Source organism: Centropristis striata, chromosome 5 (genome assembly GCF_030273125.1).
Source record: "Centropristis striata isolate RG_2023a ecotype Rhode Island chromosome 5, C.striata_1.0, whole genome shotgun sequence".
NCBI classification, from domain to species: domain Eukaryota; kingdom Metazoa; phylum Chordata; class Actinopteri; order Perciformes; family Serranidae; genus Centropristis; species Centropristis striata.
The window spans coordinates 39351605-39361273 of record NC_081521.1 but is presented as its reverse complement, the minus strand read 5'-3'; the positions used below and the strand labels follow the sequence as shown (position 1 = coordinate 39361273).

General features: G+C 34.6%; 1 protein-coding gene across 1 annotated transcript; it reads right to left on the bottom strand.

Annotated features, from left to right (window-relative positions):
- Window positions 1–33: 33 nt before the first annotated feature.
- Window positions 34–9039, bottom strand: LOC131972188 (transcription factor-like 5 protein). The gene is made up of 7 exons (XM_059333974.1): window positions 8911–9039; window positions 6675–7251; window positions 6418–6574; window positions 6152–6317; window positions 5883–6069; window positions 4858–4999; window positions 34–1693 (listed from the first exon to the last, which is right to left on the bottom strand). The coding sequence occupies exons 2-7, from the start codon at window positions 7241–7243 to the stop codon at window positions 1568–1570; spliced, it is 1347 nt and encodes a 448-aa protein (XP_059189957.1). The 5' UTR covers window positions 7244–7251; window positions 8911–9039; the 3' UTR covers window positions 34–1567.
- Window positions 9040–9669: the final 630 nt, after the last annotated feature.

The following is a 9669-nucleotide window of genomic DNA, read 5'->3' as shown; positions in this document are numbered from 1 at the left end:
ATAAGTGAAATAAGGAAGAAATGAAAAAAAGAGTGATCACAAACATGTCCTCTTTATTTAAATACATGTATCACAAGATGGGAGGAGTAACATCAAAGAGGTGTGATATTTTGAGAAAAATGGAGGAACAGCCAAGGAGTGACATGAAAACCAGAGCAACTAAGAGACAAAAACATCAAGACGACACCCAGAAATAAAGTGGACGGAGGCACAGATGAGTCCAAGAGAACAATTACTACAGTATCACAGAACAAGACTTGACTTACAAACAACTGGAAAATGAATGATGAGTCCGTTTGTGTATAAAAACTTTGTACATGTTGTTTCCATGACCCCATTACCTTGGTTAACATCCTTCTGGCAGATGACGCTCTAAAAACAACAGTGACTGTCTCTGAAGTGAATGTGCATGTATCATGGCCCATTAATGTAAATCACAGGTGTTACCTCAACATACAAGCTTACAGTGTAAAATATGGAAATAGGCGACAGAGGCAAAAAAAAAAAACACCTCTGTCAACGAGCTGTGTATGTATTGTAAAAGGAATAAAAAACAAATACCCAGGTGCCCAGAAATTGTGTAGATTAATGCAAAAACTTTAAACTTTAAATAGTCTTTTTTTTACAGCTTCTTTGTTTGTTTGTTTGTTTTTAAATGACATGTGAAGTTGACTCTCTAGACTTGAGAATCAAAAACAAAATAAAAGTTGTGGATTCAGAAATCTGACATTGTAAAATAAATTTAAGAATCTTAGAGGCAGAGTAATCTTTTTCTTTTTTTTAATTTTAAATCTACAATGACCACGTCCACTATGTACTACCGGTGCTGTAACTATTAAATATACATGACATTAAATACTATTTATTATTTGTGGGTGACTGTTGTATGTACAGTTAAGATGATACAGCGACATGTTGTAAGAAAGAACAAATAAAGCCACTTTTCAGTAAAACATTACTCTTCTCTACATATCAAATGAACAGTCTGAATGAGTAATATGCGTAACACAACGGAAATCAAATAATGCCATTCATTCAGAAAGCAGCAACACTTTTTTCCATGCAAAATTTTAAGTATATACATTTAGGTTACACTTTTATATGATTAACGTATAAACTGGACTGAACATACTGAAATAAGTTTTTTTTTAAATAAAAGAAAAGGGAATATTAACAAGATTTGATGAACATATAATTCATATTTACCGACTTTTATGATACCGACTGAACATATGACTAATCATGAGTGCACTATCTGAAATATTTTCATGGGGAAACAGTGCCACCTGTGTTTGAGTCAAATAATAGCTTGATGCAGTGAAGCTACAGAAAACTAGCCATTTTTGAACATGACTTTGTCTGAGACTGGAAACATTCTACTTTTATATCATTGCAATGTAGTAAGAATTAGAGCTACAATCAAAACACTTTTTGTTATTTAAAATATAACAAAACGTTGACCTAAGGCATAGCCAGACTTCATGGGACAACCTAAGCTAAAAATGTTATGTTCAATTAAAATGTACTCAAATATCTGTCTGATTTATTAGACAAACTAATGAGAGGGTTATTGCTCTACAGCGAGAGGAATGATCTGTGTGTCGCTCATGTCCCGGTGGATTGGCTCCTGGCCTGAAGAAAGGCTGGATTTAAGAAAGTGTCCTTTCCCATCATCAAATGCCTTCTGAAACTCCTGTAAAATGGAGAGAATGGTAAATTATTGTAGTTAATGACCTTATAATTCGCGCTTTTGCTGACTCGTGATCAGATTGTTTATCAACGAATGAAGGGGTGATTGATTAGGGGTTTTTCCTACACTGAAATGAAGGCAATTTTAACCCTCTATGGTACGGTGTTGCCCTCAGGCAACATACCCATTTTTGGCCTGTCAAATTTCTACAATGCATCTTTTTAAGTGATGCAATACTGTAAAAAAGAGGGAAGAGTATAGGGAACCAATAGCAAAGCTTTAATTTGTCACATGACCTCTGGAAAAAAATATTCCTACTAATAGGTGAGTAAACCTTTATTTTTGATAGTTTCATACACTTAGACTGTTCAAGACAATCATTTCAACAGAAGAAACTGGTTAAAAAAGTTTCTTTTATAATGTTTTTAAATTTAAAATGTTATGTATTCTACCCTGTTCAATCAATCAATCAGACTACATTCGAATAGCACTTTTCATACAAGAGAAATGTAACACAAAGTGCTTCACATAAAAAAGGAAAGAAAAATAAGCGACTATATCTTTTACACATGTTTATTAAATAAATTATGTTAAAATTCATTTCAAAAACTCTCTTTTTCACTTGTGCACTGTTATGTTACAATGATGCCTACGGACAACAAACACCAAAAACTTCAGAATTTTTATTTTTCCGATAATGTTTATTTAGTCTATTTTAAGACAAAAAAACCTAACTTCCTAACTGGCATCATAATGTGTACCATAGAGGGTTAAGTAACTTACTATCACAGCTAAGTTCTAAAAAAATAATATCTAAAATATGACTAAATACTGTGTATTTAGATATGTTTCTGGAGAAACAGCATGTCTGCCATATTAACAGTAGTTAGTATTATAGATATGATTTGGATGGTAATGTTAACAGTAAGATAATAATGTTAAACACAACATGATGCTGTGATATCTTCGCACCAAGAACATACACACTTTTGAAAGGGAGCCACTGTTTGAGTAGAGGAAACATGACTATCAAATATGCTTTTTCAATATTAAAGTATTCTAAATAAAATGTTCACACTTTTTATGAATGTCTATTACCGTAACTTTAACTACATTGCTTGAAGAAGATTGCTTAAAGGTCCTTTTATTGCAAATCATCATCAGATGCAGAACCAAACTCAAGAATATCAATAATATTTTTTTTTAATGCTAAGCAGAAAATAAATTATTTATTAAAAAACAATAAATACACTACTCTTGTTAACCCATTGAAGCCTGGAAAGCGGATACGTCGTTTTGTAGTATTTGTATAAGCTCTCAAATACTTTTTGAATTTCATTTCTATCTGCTACAGAGGCTGAAAAATCTATTATTTAGTAGAAGCGTTGACACTTCTGTTGAATTTCCAGAAAAACTTCAGGTTTTAGGGGCTGATTTTAAAATCGCCCAGAGGTTTTACAGGCGTTTTAGGCGTCAATGGGTTAAGGTAATAAAAATATAATAATAAAAATAACAGTAGAAATGTGTTTATTATAAACAGCTCACAATAATCAGATTTGAAAAACAAGTTACTTACTTAGCCTTTAGAACCCCCAAAAATACTGCACTTTTAAATTAAGAGGTCAGTTTTGTTTTTCTTTACATGTTTTTATTGAAACTAATACTAATTGTTAATGCCAGGACTGATTTCAGTGGTGTGCTGTGTACTCTCCCCACCGACTCCTACTGCTCTCGCCTCCTGACGATAAGATTTCTTCAGTGATCTAGCGAATAATCCCGACTGGATGAGAAAATGTGTTAAAATATGAACCCAAACACTACATTATTTTTTAATCTGTCCCTACCTAGTCTGCCCTTCCCTTTTCCTCCAGGTGGTGGTGGTGTTGCCCACAGCATAATGTGGTGGATTGTTTTAACCCTTTGATGCACAACATATGGACAACACTTCTAAAATATAACATGGGTCAAAAATGACTCATTTATCCAAATTTGTATTAAAATTAAATTACTTAATACTATAATAATAGTTTTATATAATATTTGTTTCAAACAGTTACTTTCCACACTCTATACTATATACTATCTATACACTTTATTTAATATATTTAACGTGTTTATGTATCATTTTGTCACACATACAGTGTATCTTGAAGGTATTAACAGAGCTTCACTTTTTCCAAATTTTTTTATGTTTCAGCCTGATTCCAAAATTGATTAAATTAATTTTTCCTTAAAATTTTACACACAATACCCCCATAATGACATTTTTGACCCATGTTGTGCATTAGAAGCGTAGTGATACAAAAAGGGTTTTTATTCAAAAAGTAAGAAATGAAAAACAAAAAATTAGGATGTTTGATGATGAAAAACAAATTGATTGAGGAAAACCTGGAATACTGAATGATGAAATTAATTTATTGTGAAGATATAGAAAATTAAAAACTCAGTCGGGTCACTTTAGACCCATGTTGTGCATCAAAGGGTTAACTTGCATCCGTGTATTTTTTGTATTTAATGTAAATCACTTTCCCAGACAGCAACACTAGATAATCCATCATAGTAAAATACAAATATGTATATGATTGTATGCTGTGAAATTTAAAAGAATTTGATTTGAACTCTTTATAAAACAAAATCTATATAAAGTCTGCTACACAGCAAAAACTGGAGTGTTGAAATTTCAGGGTTAAACATGTCAGAGTTGATTTCCACTCTCAAAGTGTCATTTTAACACATTCTGATTCAAAAAATTCCTTAAAATAAATGCTGTTTTTGAAAATGTATTTTTCTTGGAATTAATTATTCTGTCATTTTAATTATTGTATTAGTTATTATTTTTTAAACTATGTAGTGTTAATTTAACCCAGTTTAGTGAGTTAAAAAGTAACTCTTGGCACAGTGTTAAATAATTAACTATTTTGAAAATGTTAATTTAACTCTGTAGAGTGTGGAGCTATATAAACCCTCAAAAAGTGTTAAAATTGACTCTGTGGGAGTTGATTCAACACTCCAGTTTTTGCTGTGTACATTACTTACTACTCAGGCAGCAGGAAGGATTGTTATTAAGCTCTTATCGTGCAGCCTCAGGTTTCAAATCTTAAATAATTGTTGCAGAATGATCACGCCAAACTGCTTTATATCAATGTTTGAACTCAAGACAAACCTACCTCTCTGAAGGTGTCTCCATATGTTTCATTGATGTATCTGAGGAAGGCAGTTGTCCACTGCAGGGTGGTGACTTTGTCTGTTTCCAACTCACAGAATGGCACCAGCATGTTCAGCTCATCACAGTACAAACGGATCTTCTTCCTGTGCAGAAGCAAAGACAATACAAATGTTTACAACCAGTGTCTCTCTAAAACTTGACTGGCCTGCCTCCCTGCTCTTTAGATCCTAAATTCTTATTCTTACAAATAAAACATAATATGGGTAAAGATCATTCCATCAACCATGTGTTCTCCCTCCACCACTCAGCCATTCCTTACATAATTGATTTACTATCACATGAGATCTTTTTTTTTTTAACTTTTCAACAAACTTTTTAGCTTAAATTTTATGACGCCCCCGTCACAAATTGTGGAGGGTGCAGAGCAAGGTTATAATAGTTTTGGATTTTTCATTAGTTTTAGTTTTAATTTCGTTGTGAATTTTTGTTTTCAAATTCAGTTAGTTTTAGTCAGTTTTAAGAGTGAGTTTTCTAGTTTTAGTTTAGTTTTTATTTTTTTGAAAATGCTTAGTTTTAGTTTAGTTTTTATTAGTTTTAGTTTTTTTGTAATGGGCTATGTGTTGGGTGCGAGATTCAAAGTGGTCATAATAAATTTTGCCTTTATTTCCTTTGGTTTATCATCTCAGCCCCAATAAGGTTATTAACTGTTTAGAATTTTGGTTGGAGTGTAGACATCTAAGTCTCAGTAAACATATTTACCATGTGTTGCATGTTCAAATAGAAACACTGAATTATGAATGAAAAAAGTTGACAAAAACGAAAACTAAGGACATTTTCACTATAATTTTTGTTAGTTTTGTAACCACACAATACAGTTTCAGTTAGTTATCGTTTTTTTAAAAACTCTAGTTTTTATTTTTATTTCAGTTAACGAAAATGTTTTTTCAATTCTAGCTTTTCGTTATTTCGTTAACTATAATAACCTTGGTGCAGAGGCACCTTCAGCTGTTGGTAATGGCTGCTTACCTGCGCTCCCTTTCCTTGCTATTGTGTTTCTCCCTGCGCTGGAAGATTGTCATTTGAGTTCGAGCTCTTTTCCGGTTTCTGTTCCCTGATTCTCCAGCAGAGTCTGGGGCAGCTGAAGCAGCCTTGTTGGGATGAAGGGTGTGGGTACTACTATGCTTTCTGAGGGCAACAGGGGCCGCCACACCATCTATGAAAAATATGGGTTTTTAAGACACAAACAACAACAAAAAAGTCTAACTTTTGAACATTAGGTTTAGAGTACTCATTACTTTCTGTTCTGTTCACCAACTGCTGCTCCTCTGTTGAGTTGCTGCCATTTGTATATTGAGCTGTCGGAACAATCACCTCTGGGCGGAAATTAAATGATAATCTCTTGGGGATGATCAAACCCTGAGGCCTTTTAGGTTCAACCATGTAAGGAATATGGCCCGTCACCTGATGCCAAAACGGGAAGAAAAAAAAGGGTATTCAACAATGAATTCTGTCCGTGGCCCCTATTAAGCTGAAAGTGCATTTTTTTAAATGTTCATCATACTTGTTCACACATATTGAGGACTGTGTTAATTCCATCCCCTACAAATTGGCTGGAAACCTCAAAAGGATTTGTTCTGTCAGTTTTTATCCACTTATGCATTTGAGGGTGTAAGAATGCCTCTTGAGTCCCTGCAGACTGCTGAACTGTGATCAAAAAACTGAAACACAACAAAATAGATATTGCACTTTAGATCATAAATTCTCATATCTCATCAACTATATTTACCAATAGCAATACACTATATTAGTGAAACCTACTTGCCGGGAACTGCAGAGTTATTATCCTGCTGTTTTGGGATGTCAGCACACATGGTGTTAAACCTTTTCTCCAAACAAACTCTAGCAGCTGATCTGGATCGATTCTGTGAAGATGTGCTGGTGTTGGTGCATGGTTCAATCGGACTGTCTTCACCTCTGATTCTGGCTAGCACAAAACCTGGGACCTCTCCAAAAGAAGCTGGTGTCTTTTCTCCTTGCATCACCTGACAGTGTTCATCAGTTGAAACTGACAGGTCAATTGCTTGAGAGACCATGAGGGGTGACATCACTGTGGATCCAGTTGGGTCTTTAACCATTCCCATAGCAGGGTGAGATCTGGCATCTGGCGGAGTAACATTTGCCTCCATGTGTGCCTGGATAAAGTGCTGAAGGTGTGTATATTCAACCTCTGACATCTCCATCAGACCAAATTCAGGTCCCAAAATTTGCCCATGGTCATGTGTCAAACATCTACCTTGGCTCAGAATGAGCCCAACAGGGTCACAGGTGTGATCTCTGGATGAAGGCGACACATGGAGGGTTTTATGAGCTGATGGAAAGGATGACATCCCTTACACTAGAAATGGGACGGAGATCAGGAAAATATTACTTGTCCTATATTTAAACCAGAACAGGCTATAATGTTAGCAACATTACATGTTGTCACACTGTTAAAATAATTGCCTAAGTCATTTTTTGTCAAAATTGTCTTGTTTTTTGCCTAAATCATCTCATGATGCCGGCCACCTATGGTAAAATCACCTCCATCCTCAGTTGATCAGATCATGATTTTACCCCTTTAAGATCATCACTTCTTTGACAATTTGCCACATTCATAGGCATCAGATAAGAACCCAGCAAAGAAGAGCTAGAGGGATATTTTTTAGTTATCAGTTTAGTTTATCAGTGTTTTATTGTTGACACGAATATTGGTAACACTTTACACCAAGGTGTCTACATAAGAGTAACATGAGCGTGTCATAAACATGACATGGGATGTGTCATGAACATTAATGACACTTTGAAGTAACATTAATGCTCATGATACTTGTCATGTCACGTTTCTGACAGGCTTGTGTGACTTTTATTTATGTATGTAGACACTTTCAAAATAAAGTGTTACCATATCTTGTTTAAGTCACAAAGGCATGTTAAAAAAAGTCATTTATTTCTCTTAAGTTACAAAATTTACATTTTTTTTTACTTTGTTACATCCTTTTTGAGTGAAATGATCAATAAATGTCATATGTTACAATGTTGGTGAAGTTTTCTGTGTTTCCTGCAAAACTTGAAAAAATGATTATTAGGCGATTATTTTAACAGGGTGACCATGTTAAGCAACTTCAACTACCTGTCATCTGCTCTGGGAACTGGGAAGTTTACTTGTCCAGGATATTAACATGATGGTTATTAAAATGAACGAAATTGTTGTCAAAGTTCGCCATAATAATCGAACACAAAAATGACTGACATTACACAATTCGTGCGCAACTCCAAGCTGTAAGTCTTGGACAAATTGTCCGTACCGGTGTCGTGCCAAAAAGTGATAGCCTGCCAGAATCTGATTTCTGGCCGCGGGAGCGCGCACGGCAGCCCGTCTAGCGGTAGCGTAAACACGTCTGCTTTTCTCTGGATTAAACGGTCTTAATATGCAGATACACACAACTGTATTATAATGTAATTATAGCAAAGGCATGTGGCTTCGAAAATTTAACGTTTGTTGTTGCGTAATTATTACAACTGTGGCCAAAAGAAGTGTAGTTTGTAGCGAAATCAGACATGGCAACTACGTGATAGACACGTCTATTTCAGTTTTCACCTCGCAAAAACTGATTGAAGGCATAGTATAGTTACTGAGAGGTTATTTCTGCCTAAATATGACTTGATCTCATTCATGAACTTCATAATGTAAAGATCTGACCGCTCAACGGGCTGCCGTGCGCGCTCCCGCGGCCAGAAATCAGATTCTGGCAGGCAATCACTTTTTGGCACGACACCGGAAAGCTAGCTCGGAGCATTTAAGCTAACGCTAGCAACGTGACGTTAGATTTGAAAAGACGTTGGTATTCGCTAACGTGAAAAATCTAGCGTTAGCTAAAGTATCCTCACCCAAAAACGGCTGATAACTACAAATATTTATAATAGTGAAATAATAAGTCGTCCAGTTTATAAGGGCTAAATAAGCAGCATTATTATTCAACTTTATATGGGCTTTACTCTTGGCTCTTCAACTTACCGGTAATTTTACACCAACTTCTTAAACGATGGCCGCCGGTGGTGACGTTGGTGTCCAACTCCCTGACGTCATTATAAACTCTGTGACGGTCAACTGGTATCACTGGCTCATGTTTTATTAATAACAGTTACACAATCTGACGTCACGGGGCTACTCCACTATTTAAGTACTACTCAAACATTCACAAAATATATCCTGTTAACTCTTTCATTTTAAAATTCATGGATGTGGACAGCTCTTGTGTGTTTTGTGGGCATGCTGATGAAACTTTGAACCATCTGTTTTTTGAATGCAATTTTGGTCGGACTTGTGTTCTCATGTCTTCACCCATGTTAACATGTCATACTGTTTTTCCCTAAAAGATGTTATATGTTATTATGAAAATAAGAAGAACAAGTGTCTTCAGTATTTAGTGAATTTTTTCATTTTACTGGGAAAATACTTTATTCATAAGCAAAAATTTTCAGCCTCCAAGCCAACCTTTCCTCATTTTTTGGTTGAATTTAATTCACTTTATAAATCCTTAGCCCTGGTTAAAAATAAAAAGAATACACAATTTTTAGATTACTATGAAAAGATATTTGATGTACTCTCTGGCATTTTATGATATAATGATTTTGTATTAGCTATTAGTATTTAATTAATTAATTATTTATTTATTATTATTTAGGTTCTATCTTATCTGAGACTTTGGGAATATATTCTGTAAATTAATTTATTTTATTTATTGACTTTTCGTTTTTGTATCTGTGAAAGAGC